This window comes from Montipora capricornis, chromosome 3 (assembly GCF_036669925.1).
Source record: "Montipora capricornis isolate CH-2021 chromosome 3, ASM3666992v2, whole genome shotgun sequence".
Taxonomy (NCBI): domain Eukaryota; kingdom Metazoa; phylum Cnidaria; class Anthozoa; order Scleractinia; family Acroporidae; genus Montipora; species Montipora capricornis.
The window spans coordinates 26,148,913-26,164,840 of NC_090885.1; the positions used below are offsets into that span (position 1 = coordinate 26,148,913).

Below are 15,928 nucleotides of genomic sequence, written 5' to 3' on the forward strand. Positions count from 1 at the left end.
ATTCAGTTTCTTGGTCTGTGTGATGCCATGTGAAGCTTTTTCAACCGCGCATAGTCTTCAAGCAGGCTCTACAGTTCTGGCAATGAAAATCATCTCAACGGCGAAGAAGATCATGATGCGAAGCGGCGAGAAGATTGGTGCTGAAACATCGCGGTTTCTTCGCCGTTCACATGATTTTCGCTGTGACGAACTGGACGGCGTATTCGTGGGATACGCGCCCGCCGCCGCGGATTTGAATTGAGCTAGTGTTGTAAGGTGACTTTGCAATCATTCTTAGCTTGGTGATTGGCTTCAAAATCTTGCGTCACATTCTCAACCAATCAGAGGCAATTCAAAAGCAAAACCAATGGAATCGAGAGTTGCTCACACACTTTCCCGCGCTTTGTTTCGATTGCACTCATGATTGGCTCAATGATTGTCTTTGTATATTGTGATTGGCCAATGAAAACCACTCTCACTTCGGGCGAAAAAGATTCAACAATGGCTGAGTGTTCGCAGTCTTTCACCTCATTCAACGCGGGTTATTGTCTGTGATAAATAAAAGTAAAAGAACTACGAAAACTTCGCGGCAATTATAATAGTAAGCAATCTTAAATGGTAATGGGTCGTTATTCGCATATTTCATATCCGCATCAGCACCACTCCTTCGAAGTACAATCTTGTTTCATTTGGGAGAAGTGTGAAAGCCTATTTTTAAGTTCTCCGCCTTATTTTAAATTTCTTAAGATGTGATCGTTTAGTATTGTTTACATGTTTTAGGAGTGACTTATTAGATTTGTCACTTGCCTTTTTGACGCATGACAGCCGCTCAAAATTCGGAACATTTTTACAAAAGATATATAACTGTTTCCAGGGAGCAGGAATTGAAAGCAGTTATACTGTTGCCATAAGAATTCTTGATTATTAAAATCAGCCCCCTGGCTCGCCAAATATTGGCAAAAATAGATTTGGGATTTGGGATTTCGTTGAGATTCACGCTGGGTTTTGCTTTCTTTAGGTCAAATCAGGTCGCTGGTGGCTATATTAAAAAGAATGAAACACTTGCTGAAACTGGTTTGTTCTCTAAGGTCCAATTAGAAGTCAACCCGCTCCAGATAGCGTCTTCAAAAACAGTCATCCATAAATTATGACTAGTCCCAAAGAATATCAGAGTTTTGTTTGAGTTACAGCGGCGTGGAAAGAAAAAGATTAACCAAGAAATTAAATTTAAAATGGTTTCGCGCGTAAAACAAGCTTACTAAATGAAATGTCTCCCTTCCACGGAGAAAACGGAGGACACTTTGGATGTGGTTGAGCGTAATGATCATATTTCATTGTACGAGTGATCTTTCTTGGAAGATGAAAAGTCAAGTCAGTATTTGATTCTTCGGTGGAGGTCGAGATACGCTAGTTATATTAGTAGTACAAGGTGCCGTTGGTCGACTTCTCAGGGCAGATATATATTCTTCAAAGATTACACCCAGCGTCTTTTGGACAACACGACCGGTTAGCTTGATTAGAGATGCTATGAGATTCGCGTTGGTTGTCCTGTTGTTTCTGATTTTCCCAGCTCAAGTGACCCAAGCGTTTGGTAAGTCAAAGAAGTCTCCACATCCAAATTCATCTCCCCGGAAAAGAGAGGGCTGCATGAGATGAAAACTAAAATTGTTTTATTTGCGTCTAGTAAACTAGTGGCAGAGAATCAAACAAATTCCAAATTAAACACAAAACATTTTTAGAACCAAGCAAATGTTTAGATAATTAAAGGAAACCCGGAGTGGTCTAAGATTAGACCACAATTTAAAAGTGAAAAATTAGAAAATATACATATTTGGACGTGGAGTTAAAATTCTTTAACATCTTAAATGTTTGACAGAAACTTGAAACTAGCCTGAGTCTGCAATATGAGTGCCTTATAAAGCGTTCATATGCCTTAAATACTTATGGGTACATATATTAAGATGGAAAGCAATCAAAGAGATTTTGCTTTTAATGGATCAAATTTGTCCCAATTCAAACCTTTTGGGAATAAAACCTTATGTGCCAGGTATTTCCATATCATTTAAATGTGTAAGCTACATTATGATGAAATGCAGCACACAAAGAATCTTTAATAACCCCGGGAGATTTAAATTGGATACAACATTGAGTCTATTCAGGGGACGTGGAGCACTTTTGAAAGTGGTGGGTGGGGGGGGGGGGGAGGGGGGGGGGGGATCACGGTAGTGTGATGGCAGGGGGAAGAGGTTTAGGAGAAAACACCGTAGAAAAAAGGTTGGGGCTCTATATACCCCCAACCCCTCCCTCTCCGCGTCCCTGTAATTTAATATATATATATAACTCGCACAATGGAGAATGGGCTTCCGTTTTCAACGCTTTATTCAAGACCCGACGCGTTTCGGCATTTGCCTTTCTCAGGGGCCTTAACGTGCAATTGTTACAGAGTATTAATTGGTTAATTGGTAATTGTGTGACGTAATACAATGCATGTTGCTTAATTAGATGTTGAGTAGAATGTTTTGTAAACAATTAGCATTTCTAATAGGTTAAGAGTTTTACAACCTTTATAACGTATGTTTTAAACAATTCATGTACCCAAAACTTTATAAAGGCTCTTGTGTAAAAACTTTATCCGGTCCTTTTGTTTAGTCCATACGGCTGAAATGGAGTTTAATGTTCTTTTCCAGAAAATCTCTCTTTCTCGAAGGACTTCTTTATTTTTGTCAGTCTCTAAATATCTTCTTTGATTTGTTCTATGATGGTAATGGTAACATTATTGTCAAAGTCGTGAGTTCGTGTGTTCTGTAAAAAGTGTTCAGTGAGTTCGCAGCTACTCACTCCCTTTTTAATATGGTTTCTGTGATTGTTTAACCGTAGGTTAAATGCTGTTTCACTTTTGCCAATGTATATATATATTTAAGCAATAGAAGACGTTTTCTGTGTTTCCATAGCCTCATCTAAACACTCGGGAGAGTTGGAAGAATTCAAGACAGTTATGCAAACCGGAGACGCAGTCGAGGGTTTGCATAACTGCCGAGAATTCTCCCAACTCCCTCGATTGTTTAGATGAAGCTATGGAAAAACGGAAAAAGTCCTCTATTGCTTTTATAAAATATTTTTCAAAGATAGTTGGACAAATGAAGGAAAATCCTGGTTTTTTTACTTCTTGATTGAAAAAGATTTTCTTGATACAGCTCATATTTCCTTCCAGCCAATCAAAACGCGCGTCTGACAATACATAAACAATCAAAATTCGTGTGATGTCACAGCCGTGTTTCCATACTCTCATCTAAAACACAGCTATTGACCAATGAGAGTGCGCGTACTATCCTTATTATTTTATAAATATATATATATATATATATATATATATATATATATAATAACAACAATGGTAATATAATAATAAGAGGAAGTACAATAGTAATCACTTTCTTTTAACTTATCTAACTGAACAAGAGTACTCTACAAATTGCAAGAATCACAGCAAAGCAGATGTAATGATGACAGAAATTCCAGAGTAAGATTGAATGACAGCATAGTCGTTTATATTTTTCCTTGCCAAGGTGAAACTAGTTTGCTAAGTTTTTATCATTATTTCTTGGATATCGATAGCTGAATTGGAAAACCTCTGTGCGACCGGTGCTTTTGTGTTGCTGACGTTTAACTTACCAACCGTTTGTCCTTGTAAGGAAATCAACATTTGATTACAAAGTACACAATGAAAAGTGGTCTTTTAAGATTGCACCTAATCGAGCTTGACCAATGATTCTCCTTGTGCATGCGAAATAAAACACTGTGAACATGAATTCCGAGAACATTTTGACATGATGACGTTATGTGCACATTCTGACATAAAAAGGTAATAGCATAACAACATAAGAGGTTAACATGATGTAGCCGTGACAACCTGAGACGTGATAAAAAATATCTTTGTGTGACATGACACGAGATGACGCGCGCGATGCGATCACTATGGTATCTTAAATGATGTGGTTAATACAATGATATCACATCTCTTTAAAGAGTGCCTGGAGCCCTCTACCAGAGTTATCAGCCGCTGGAAAAATGGAAACTATTACAAGGGTGAGATTGACTCCATAACTAACAGAGTTAACGTATTATTTGATAATGGCGCTCGCCAGGCCTACAGCCCGCGTGATGATGTGGATATCGTGGTCGACCGAATTCCTGATCATAACGAACTGCCTTGGGGAAGCCAGATTCTCGTCAATCGACCCAGGTCTCGAGCGTTTGTGATTGGATACATACGGGACATCAAGAACGGTCGATTTGTGATACTTTACGAAAATGGAGATGAAATACTGCACACTTTGGACCAATTGAGAGCATTCAATAAATCACGCATATGTGGTAAGTGAATTAAATAGAAGGAATCCCTCCAATGACACCGTTTGGAGGCCATTCTTTATTTAAGGGAGATACTGCAAACCATGCGAGGATTTCATGCTTTTCTTTCTGCTGAACTGCCAATAAATGATCTCCTTTCCATTTGAACAAGCTGTCATTTCTCTAAAGTTGTCCGTTCCTGTAGATTGAAAAAAAAAAAAAAAAAAACAGGAACCCATGCCTTGGAGCGTACAACTTCATTGTATTTGTGGAACGGCATTATTACAAACCGAGTTATTTTTAAATTGACTTTCCTACGAACCCAGACTTTTCCAGCTAATCACAAGTCTTGCATGATAAATTACTACCCATGAGATGGGGAATAGTCACCCGTGCAAGACAAGTCTTATTTGGGAACTCTTCTAAAAATAGCTTAACCTGTGAAAATGCAGTAACATAAACCAAGTATTGAATTTGTAGCCTCCTGGTTATGGGTTCTTGCAGAAATTTAGAAATAATTTATATCCCTTTTTTGAGAAATTGTCCTCAGTCAACAAGTCAACGCCGAAAAGCCAAAAATCATGGAACAAATAAGCTGTGATAGAGGCCTTCCCAAGAAGGGGGGCGTCTTTGTTCCATTTAAATATTTACTTGTGTTCCCTTGTTCCCCAAATTACTTCAAGTTCAAACTTTTTTCTAGCTTTTTTATCCCTAAAATTGTTTTAAATTGTTTTTGTTTCCTTGTTCCCTAAAATACTTTGATATTGTTCCCCTGTTCCCCAGTTCAAGTTAGCCAGGTTCCCATATTTCCCAAAATCCCTAGAAGTGCTCAATAGACTAAAAGTCACTTTAATGTGTTGCTAAATTATGCTGCTCCAATTTCTGTTACTTGCTAGATGAGCCCGCCTACCTTGGCTGTTTCCGTGACAACCTTCCCAGAGATCTTCAGGTGTACATTCCAACTCGCCCGGCCACCATCGGTGCATGCGTAGACACGTGCAAGTCACAAGGCTTCAGTATCGGAGCATTACGTAATTCCGATCTCTGCTTCTGTGGAAATTCGTACAGCAAAGCTAATCAAGTTGACGAGAAGGAGTGCAATATGCCTTGTTATGATAACTCTTATGAACTCTGTGGTGGATTCATGGCATTTTCTCAATACTGGACAGGTAAAAGTCTCAGATGAGATCAGCTGTCGTGAACAAGCCCAGGGCACGTTTCTCTTTTTTTATCGTTTCGATTCTCGGGTGTTACAATTCCCTCTGTGTCTTAAAAGGGAGAGGTTTTAAGTCACCCGTTTCTATGGCCATTTTGCTTTTAGTTATATCTGAGATATACTTAAACACCAACTTTTAAAACAAGCGGATGGCAGGTTCGCAAATGGATTTTCTGGCCCAAAAGGGTTAACGGGACTTTCGAGAAACGGGTCCCTGTCCGGGGTCCCTGCTCTCACATGCATAATTTTCTCCAAACAAAAAGATGCAACCGAACCGAGGTGCAGAATTTCGAGGGAGCTATTTGTCTTAATCTGACAACCTCAGCTTTTCTTTCAAATCTGTCTTTCAGGTATTGTGGATTCAACAACACAAGCTCAGCCTCAACCCGGTAAGGACTGAGGAACGCATCTCAGACGATCGAAAAACTGCAAACAGTTTTTGACCCCCATCCATCTGAGCGATAGCAAACAAAAGTACCCTTAAATTTTTGACAAAACGAGGACAAGAAATCCCATCTGTGAACGGATGATGTAAGAAAAGTTTTTAATAACGCCGCCAGTCATCCAAAACAAACGTGTTCATTTTTAGCAACAGACCATTTTCGAATTCTCCCGGCTGGACTGCATCTAGCATAAAATGGAGGCTAATGTGGGCAAATCTTTTTTCACACCAATTAATTTGCCCGCATTAGCCTCCAATTCATGCTAGATCCGGTCCAGCAGTGAGAATTCGAAAATGGTCTATGGCCTCGGGTCAGCATTGCAATGGTCGGTATTCAATCTGTATCTTTGTATTTATTATTCCATATCTTCAAAACAGGATTGCAGAAACATTTTATTCCTTCAAACCGTGCAATTCCATGGGAGCTGCTGATGCACGGTATGAGGTTACATTTTTTTCACTGAATATGCATTCTCGAAACATCAAGGCTTCTTTCAAATAAGATGACTCAAAGAATGTTCCACAATTGTAATATGCTTTCAATAGCACATGTTGAGACAGAAAAAGGCCATTTCCGAGTTTATGTCTGCCTCCTCATCAAAGCGAGTCTAAGTAAGACGTTTTTGTGATGGTAATTACATAGGTCTACTTTACATGTGAATGAAAACTAATTTTCATAATAAAAACTTTGCACTTAGACTCGCTTTGAAGAGGAGGCAGACATGAACTCGGAAATGATATATTCAGTGGTCTTTTGTTTATCCCCCGTCCGCCAAGACTGACCACCTAAAAATAACCACGCCCAAATTTCATGAAGGCTTTTGGATTCCGATTGAATCCAATTTTTTATGGTCGTCGCCGTTAGTAACAGGAGATATATGAATCGACTTTGAATAGGAAGACCTCCTCTTTCTCAGTTGGTACCGACACCGGTGGAAGTTTATCAACTCGCACATGTCTTTTCAGACTATCTCATACCATCTATGTTTGAACCTCCTGCTCTCGCCAATCAATAAAGGAGGTCTCCGATTACGCTACAGGTGCATAAATGTAACGTTTGAATTGACGTAGGAAATAGCAATCCATAAATGGCTACATCTGGGAAAACGGCCACTTAAACTGGGCGTGCTAGTTGTTCGCTCCTGTTCATTGGTTATTGTGAATCTAAATGAAGATTTTCATTCTTAGCTCGAGCAAAATATCCATCACGCTACGGGACGACAGGAGGATCGGCACGCAGCGTGGCCTGGTACAAAGCCCATCTCTGGAACAAAAAAGGTGACGCAAGTTCTTAAAATAGGAAACAGATTTTCATTGAAAAGGCCCTTTCTACTTCAATAATTTTTGTTCGTTTTCACTTTTATGAACATCAGTTACAACAAGAGATTATGAATAATCTCTTGGTTACAGCGATGATCAAACACGATACAAGAGGCTGACGGTGACCCCTATTTTGATACAAACCCTTGTGCTTTTGTAATGTTAATATAGATTAATTAGAATTACAACCACACAATTTACATGATAAAAGCAGTGGGGACTGCATCGATAAGAAGTCACCGGGCAGCCTCGCAGCCATTCATAGGCTAGGTCGCTGAGCAAACAACTGTAAAATGGCCTGTTATGTGTTAAATGAAACTCAAAGTTGTTGGAAGAGACTTTTAAAAGGCCAGTTATCGACGGCGCATGACTGTAGGTGGCCACATGACGACGACGTAGACGTCATCTAGAAGGTTACAGCATAATAGCCTTAATGAGCAAAAACAATGGCTTTGCCGGCACGCGTGTCTTGTACATTTCCTGGCTTGCGTACACCGCTGAACAACGGTTCGAAGCCTGAGGTGGACGCGATCACACAACGACTAATACCCAATTTTGTTGATCGAAATAGTGGGAGGGAAATTCAAACCATTGTTGCACTAAAGGGAATGTCTATTTGAGGAGGTAAAATGAACACGAAAGTATATACTTTACTCATGGTTTGTACTTAACGCCCGGTTTGGTATCTTTCAATGGGCCAGTTAACTTCAGCCTTTAAAAATTGGTTTCGGTTTTATTTTACTGCACCTTTCATAAACATGGGAACTGAAGTTCAAATTCCAAACAACCGTTTGTTTTCTCGCTTCCGTCAATCATTGCAAAGGAACGGATATATAGGTCACATTCCTCATTGTGAATGGAAAGGAAAAGAAAGAAATGTTATTAAAGTGTCTAGTCTTCAAGCACATGAGTTTTAATTGCATTGGGACTCTGTAAACTGAAATCAACAAATAAACGCAAGTCAAATCAAATGCTGGTTGTTGAAGAGAGGGAAAAACCAGGGTTCCCGGAGAAAACCTCTCGGAGCAGAGAAGAGAACCAACAAATTCAACCTAAGTATGACGCCGAGGCTGAGAATCGAACCCGAACCACACAGGTGAGAGGCGAGTGTTCTCCCCACTGCGCCATCCATGCACCCCAACATTGATTTCGAATGATCCCATTTGTCGGTTTCTGTCTTTCAAACTGTCCGCTAACTATGGCGGCAAATCTGGTTGACACGCAGTGAAAAACAAAATGTAATCGTTAACTGTTATTCGAACTTTAGAGTTGTCATTCTTATGAAAGGCACAATAAAAGATAAAGATAATTTTCATGCCCGAAAAACTTCGCACTCACGCTCGCTTTAAACTCAGAAATGGTCTTTTAACTTTAACAGGAAAGATGGCGGCGTTACTTCAGCAAAAAAAGGCAAACAGACTTAAGCTTCAAAGTTATCCTACAATTTATCGAGGTTTGTCGATACGTACAAGCACAAATACAAGCAGAAGAAAAATCGTGTGGGAAAGGGCGTAAAATAAGCATAAACACAAGGCAAGCATGAGAACAAACACAAGAAAATGAAATTTTCATTTCCTTGCGCCTTTGCTTATCTCACGATTGTGCTTGTTTCACAAGTGGGAACCGGCGAGAGTTAAGCATAAGCACAAGCAAGACGATTCGCACACCATCTTGAATCTTACTGGATCTTCTCCTACGTTACTGCGCTTGCGTATACCACTCATCTTTGTGCTTGTCGCACAAGTGAGAACCAAGCTTTATAAGAGAACACACCGGACTTATTTAATTTTATTGAGGAACTGGACAAAAAAAAAGAAAAGGTGGAGTTTGTGTGGGGACACAGCTGCTATTTGATTCCAGTGGGAAACGAGAATCCTACGTGCGCTGCTCTCAGCCTCATCAACAGCAGTGTAACCCCTTTTTCATGTTCCCCATTGGTCGAATTTATTGATGGATAAGTTCTGTGTCTAGGGGTTTCTCAGCTTAAGATATATGAATAACTATATGAATCTCCCATAATAGAAAATAACATAACTGAGAACGAGAGGTTTGGAAAGACGTCTACACATCGAATCTGAAAACAAGTTGACAAAGGATTGCTTTTTTTTCATTTAAATATCTAGTGTCTGGATTGTAGCACTCCAAAAAAATTTCCCTCATAGTGTATCCACACGTTTTTAATAGCGGGCGTTTGATTTAAACGAAAAAAAATTTGGCCGAGCCAGTTGGGCCCTGGTAACTAATGACGTCAAAGACGTAACTTGATCACATCTCTTCAGAAAGAAATGTGCAAAAGTGTAAGAATAAAAGTCTTGTTGAAAATCTAGAGCTAAGTCTTTATAGAAATGTCGGACCACAGTTACCCTTCGGATGCCGTGAATGTTCTCACGATTCCGATTGAAATTACATTCTTGACTTCTTTGACGTCATTATATATAGTTACCAGAACCCAACTGGATCGGCCAAAAATCAAAGGCCCACTAAAACGCGTGAATACACTATGAGGGAGAAATTTTTGATTTACTGCACTCCAGAGACTTTAAATATTTAAACGAAAAGTTAAAAAGCGGTGAAAAAAAATAAGCGTCATAGGGACTTAAGAATCCAACGCCTACTCCTTCAGTCCAATGCAGTCCACTTACAGACACTTTCTCCCACATTTTCAGGAAAAGCACTCTACGCACCAGGTACATATCAGCGGTATTATGGATCAACACCATGTAAGCAGCATTTTTGGTTGTTTCAAATCTGCAAGAGACAGCAGCGCACACTCCCAATACTGGTAATTGTGTCCCATTCACGCATGCGCACTGTCTTTTACCCGTGCATTTCTTATTTAGTGTGACATTAACCCATTGACTCTCGGGGATTCCCCATTGACGAGTAAAATCGTCTGGCGTTAGACAGAGTAAAATAATCGTCTGGCCGGTTTGGGTGTTTAAGGGCTAATTTTACTTAGTATCATTCAACTAGTGGACTAATGCAAATCCTGCATTTTAATTGGCTACGCTACTAGAGGACTATTATCAATAGTCCTCGAGTAGCGAAAAGCGTGACGCTATCTTTCGTTTTATTCCCAAATAAATATTTCTTTAACTTGCATTTGCTAAATTTATTATTGCCTTTTCTGTCCGACTAGTTGGGTGATACTAAACAATTAGACCCCTTCGCCCTAAAGGCCACGGGTCAATAGCCCATTCGGCTTCGCTTCATGGGCTATTGACCCTTAGCCCTTGCGGGCTACGGGTGTAATTGTTAACTAGCATCCAATTACTAGTTGCGCACAACTTCGTTATAGTTGTGTCACATCGTTTTCACAGAACGCGTTATTTTTAAATTGATTTTCCCGCAAAACCAGACCTTTCCAGCCAATCAGGAGGAGGACTCAGGCTGACGTTGTGGTCACCAACCGCGCCTCCCATTTGAACTGAGTTCCAATGAATCTCAACCTGATTCCGAGGGTTTTTCTCTGGGAACTGCGATTTTCCTCCTTCATCAAAATTGCGGACTCTCAGTTAGCTGGGGCATGCGTTTCGCATGGGTCTTCCACCCCCAAGGATTCAAAAACGGTGTTCCGATAACATTAATTTTGGGCAAGAGAAAATGAGGGGACAGAGAGGGAGGCTCCAGGTCCAGCCCTTGGGATATGTCATGTCCACGAAAGTTATTTTAAGGCGAGCGGAAGTCTTTGTTCTAGCGGAAGTCTGTCTTCCGAGACGTCCGCATGCAGGCCAACCTCGGTCTGATGTTGGAAAGAAAATAAATATTCATCAGCCTTCCACGTGCGCCGCCATTTTCTCTTTTCGCTAAGAACCTGTGAGCGAGGCAAGACTGCATGCGGACGTCTCGGAAGGCAGACGTCCGCTAGAACAAAGACTTCCGCTCGTCTAAAAATAACTTTCGTGGACATGACATATCCCGGCCAACGCCCTGAGCCTCTCTCTCTGTCCCCTCATTATCTTTTGTTTTGGGGAAATTAAAAAAAGGAATCAAAAGAGTCTTACAGAACCAATTATTTATCCTTGGGATCAAGAGCTTGTATAGCATTTGCTTGTTTATAGGAGTTGTCATGTCCTACTAAAGAATAACTTCAAACTGGAGAAAACAATGTTTGCAATCAATTTCGTTCGAAGCATTTTGACAAAAAATTATTGTATCATTAAAAAAAAAAAAGGATTTTTTTTTTGGATCGCCTATTTCAATTTCAAATTTCCCGGGCGACGCTTTCTTGAATGAGTGTGACGTCTTACCGTTGCCCTGTGTCGTTCTGACACAAGGAGCCTTTGTTTAACAAGAGAAGGCAATCTAGTCTCACGGTACAACATTTTTTCATGTTCCTTTTATTTAGACCGGGTAAACACCAATGGGCTTCAATTGCTACCAACCACTCCAAGATATAATTATCAAGCAACAAGTGAGTTAAAATTTTTGTGGTCGGATCCAGGGCTGTCATTAAGTTTTGAAGCAGGTGTAACACTCAAGATGTCACCCGCGACATGTAAATACATAGCCAAAGGCCATGTAAATGAAAGCCCAAAGGGCCTGAGGCCCTTGGGGGGTCTGGGGACACATTACCCCAGAAAATTCGTAAAATTAGATCCTCGGAAATGCATTTTCCCGCACTCTGAGGAGCAATTTTTTATTTTTTCAATCAAAAAGTGATGACAATAAAACAGAGCAAAAAGATAAACTTCACAATGAATAAAGATATTTACTAACCACGCGGAAGCGGAAATGGTCATGCATCACAGAACCGTGAAAAATGGTAAGCGGAATCCCATTTATATCAAGTGCGGTGCATTGATAATGATTTTGTTGCTGAAAATGGTGTCGGAATCCAACAACCATGGATCAGGGGTGTTCTCCAAAGGTTTTTTTACAGAAAATGTTTGGATTTTTTACCAAAAACACGTCTTAGAATTAGGAACACAAGCAACACAAGGCAGCAATTATATTTTCTTTAGAAGGTAAATGTTTATAAATAAATTTCAATTTGTTTTACTTATGAATACTCATTCTGCAGCAACCATCACCCGTAACAGGTGTTACGGGTTACGGCCCCTAATGACATCCCTGGGATCATATTAAGCGCTATGCTACACGAAAGTGACACGCGGGTGGACACTCCAAATTTGCCGCCTTCGCGCGATGCCAAAAGATACCTTGCCAAAAGATACCTTGTTCCCAGGCTACATTTCTTGAAACGCATCAAGAGTTGTCAACTCTTATTACACTCCTAATATGTATATGAACCGGTTACACATGACTCTTACGAAATTATGTCTAAGTTGTCACATAACGCTCGTTCTCCTTGTACCATAGCTTTGCCTGACGACTCCATGCATAGGACCATGACAATCCCTTTGCAAGTTTGAAACAAAAGACAAAATTCTTCAGCACTCGACTCACATGATCTTTCCCCTCTTTAACCCACAGCATATGCGGTTCCTTATCGACGACCGATATGGCCTTATAATTACAAATACAACAATTACAAGTACAGAAACTATAACTTTCAGAACAACGCCTTGACAAGGCCCTACAATGGTAAGAGCAATATAACCTCTCTTGTCTCACAAAATAACAACTAAAGAATTCCCCTTTTCCCATGTTCAAATGGTTCCATCGATTCCCACATTGTTTGACTTAGGATGAAAGTGCGATGTAGTATTCTGGAAGAAGCCTTATGAATGTCCAAGTCTTGGGCACGTACGAAAGAGGTGCAGTATTTTAGTTAACAGCGTGAAGAGCCTCACCCTTGGCACCTCATTTAAATAAAAGCAGCTTAAGATATGTTCGAAAATCCCGCTCAAAATTTTCAAAATGCTGGGATTTGTTGGCGACATGATTCGTAGCGTTTTAACATAAAAACCCAAAACATGACGTGAAATGATCGAAAGGTGTAATGCGTCGTGGGAAGGACAGGATACAAGCTGTTAGGCAACGGGTGAAAGGAGAAGCTGCCTACCACTTTTTCAGTTGCACTTTCGCCCGTTGCCAAGCAACTTGTATCCTATCAAAACATGACATTTCGCAACCAAGTCTCTCCATCAATTGAGGGATTATTCTTAATTGTCACTTTCTTCCAAGTGAAGTATTATCGTTCATTTTGGACACTGAAAGCTTGATAGGGATCATGGGAAATGAACATATTTCTTTTAAAAGCCGAACCTCAAACATCTGGACTCGAACATGGGAACGTATGATTAATAACCCCTTCACTTATACACTAGACTACCACATCACTAACTGCGAGGGTGTCATTTTTTATTAATTTCAATATTTTTTTCTTCCAAAAGTGCCGCTGTAAGCGTGTATTAACACCCGCTAAGAAGCAAGCTTACACGGTGAAAAATGTCAGTTACCAAACTTCAAGAGAAAGCTAACCATTTTAAAATCAAGCTTCAGACTTAACCCTTATTCAGCAATGATTTTATATATATACTAATTAGTTTTGGTAAATAATCGGCACATTTTCTAGTCAGTTGATCTTTAGTGGTTAAGGATAAAAACAGTTTCTACAAAGTGGGTGCTCTGGGTTCAAATCCTGTCCAGGGGCTGCTTTTACTTTTTTTCTTTTTATTTGCTACCACAAGTCCTGGGACAGAGTGATCAAAATGGAGGATGATACTTCATTTAAGGCAAACTGACAATGACGGATAATCCTGCATTTGAGGAAGAGATCGTGTTGCGTTTCGAAGTTAACAACTATCGTGTTGGTAGCGTTTGCACAGAACACGACAGCAACCCTTTTCAAAGTTTGATCCGGATTGCATTTCTTTTTTTTTTTTTCTTTTTTAGGGTATCAAAGTTTTGATCAGAGAAGACTCTCACCCCAGGAAAACGCCAAGTTAATGAGTAAGATAATTGAGAGTTTTCGAACAGAGATTTTGATGACGAGTTGATCAATATACCATTTTACAGTTGTAGCTAAATTAACTGGCCTAAGAATGGAAGCAAGGCTGCCAGTGACCCTACTTTGATACCAACCTTTGTGCTCTTCTAATGTTAATGTAATTTGAAATTTGAATTACAAAAACACAATTTACTTGAGAAAAGCAGTGAGGTATGTATCAATACAAGGTCATCGGCAACCTCGCAGCCATTCATAGGCTAGGTCACTAAGCAAACAACTGTAAAATGTCCTATTGCACGCTCGTGAGGAACTGGAGTGACTGAATTGGATTATAATCTTAGTCTTTGCTTTGGTCGTTTCATGGGCTTTAGTAGTTGTATCAACTATCAAACTGAAGCGTTCAATGCGCTCATATAGCACCGGTCGACAGGACCGCGTATCTTATTCAAAGAGATACAATTATGCAACTCTTTGGACGTGTTGTGTTGTGTCGCTTCGATCGTCTGCTCAACGCTCCATTTGTAATTGGATGCACGCCTAATTTTGACATCCAACACGAAGGTCTCCTTTGACTCTAAGCATTTTCTACTTAAGTAAGGGTAAAGTTGACGTTATTTTTAGCTTAGGGTAATTGCACCTGTTTATCGATATTTAAGGAGCAGCATTTGGGGGACACTTTGTGACGATAATTGTCTGTTATTTTGAGAAGGGGGTAGTTTCTAAAGAAACTGTGGTGCTGCGTCGGTGGGGAAGTAGTATACAAAAATTTGGTTTTATCAACGGAGTTGATAATGTAAATTGGCCTCCGTACAGAGATACTAAAAGCTGACGTTCCGAGCGTTAGCCCTTCGTCAGAGCGAATCGGATTCGCCACTTTGCGGCTCGGTAAATATTCTACCACTATTCACCCCGATTTCAAAGAATAATTGTTAAATATTCAATAGCCATTTTGACCAATCGGATGAATTTTTCTAGACGCGTGAGTAAGTTGTTATGCCTAATTTCTATATATATTAAAATTCAGTCATAAACAAAAGACATCATGTCGAGGCTCTGGGAAATAAATAGAAGGATTTGTACGAGGTTATTCCCCAGAGCCTCGAAATGCTGCCTTTGTTTTGGACTGAATTTTAGTATATCGAAAGTGGGCTATTCACCCAACAAACCTAAAAGCCAGGGGAGGGATTTGAACGTGGCCCTATAGACTACTAGGAAAATAGCGGGGTAAATAGATGGAAAATGGCATTACATAATGCTTCATGTTCATTTGGTGAATTACATTTCTTCGATTCCCATGTGAACTGGACTGGCGCGTCTTCTTATGCAACCCTAGGTAAATTAGTTTTTCTTTATTGTTCAGAGTATTTTTCGATTCCCAGGCGAACTGAGCTAGACCGCCTTTCACGAAGGAATAGTCTTTTTTCCATCACGATTGGTCAAGACGGCTTTTAAATATGGAGGAGTATTTTAAGCCTTTTTTAAAAACATGCGAAGCACGTGTTTTATTGGATATAAAAAAAAAATCCTGCTTGTGTACTAAAGACAATGAGAAACCAGCCACCGTTTCTTGTTAAAGGATGGCGGGGAAACTGTAAAAGCAGGACAACATAAGAAAGATTGGAGAGAGTAGGTTATAAAGACGTTTTTTTGAAGACTTGTAACTGAGAATTACAATCATACTTTTCTCTCTAACAAGGTGTGTTGCAAAAAGTCAGTAAACATCTGTTCAGCCACATCACTGGAACACCAGTAGGTACGACTGCGA

The 15,928-nt window shown here is 39.9% G+C and overlaps 1 protein-coding gene across 1 annotated transcript in view; it reads left to right on the forward strand.

The window, feature by feature from the left end:
* Positions 1-1,121: 1,121 nt before the first annotated feature.
* Positions 1,122-15,928, forward strand: part of LOC138042684 (uncharacterized) — a 20,115-nt gene continuing 5,308 nt past the window's right edge. The window contains exons 1-12 of the mRNA XM_068888640.1: positions 1,122-1,570; positions 4,006-4,353; positions 5,226-5,498; positions 5,896-5,934; positions 6,366-6,425; positions 7,176-7,265; positions 8,686-8,760; positions 9,974-10,027; positions 11,656-11,721; positions 12,744-12,854; positions 14,109-14,165; positions 15,860-15,916. Coding sequence (XP_068744741.1) covers positions 1,507-1,570; positions 4,006-4,353; positions 5,226-5,498; positions 5,896-5,934; positions 6,366-6,425; positions 7,176-7,265; positions 8,686-8,760; positions 9,974-10,027; positions 11,656-11,721; positions 12,744-12,854; positions 14,109-14,165; positions 15,860-15,916 — 1,294 coding nt within the window. The 5' untranslated portion in view covers positions 1,122-1,506. The remainder of the gene's footprint in view (positions 1,571-4,005; positions 4,354-5,225; positions 5,499-5,895; positions 5,935-6,365; positions 6,426-7,175; positions 7,266-8,685; positions 8,761-9,973; positions 10,028-11,655; positions 11,722-12,743; positions 12,855-14,108; positions 14,166-15,859; positions 15,917-15,928) is intronic.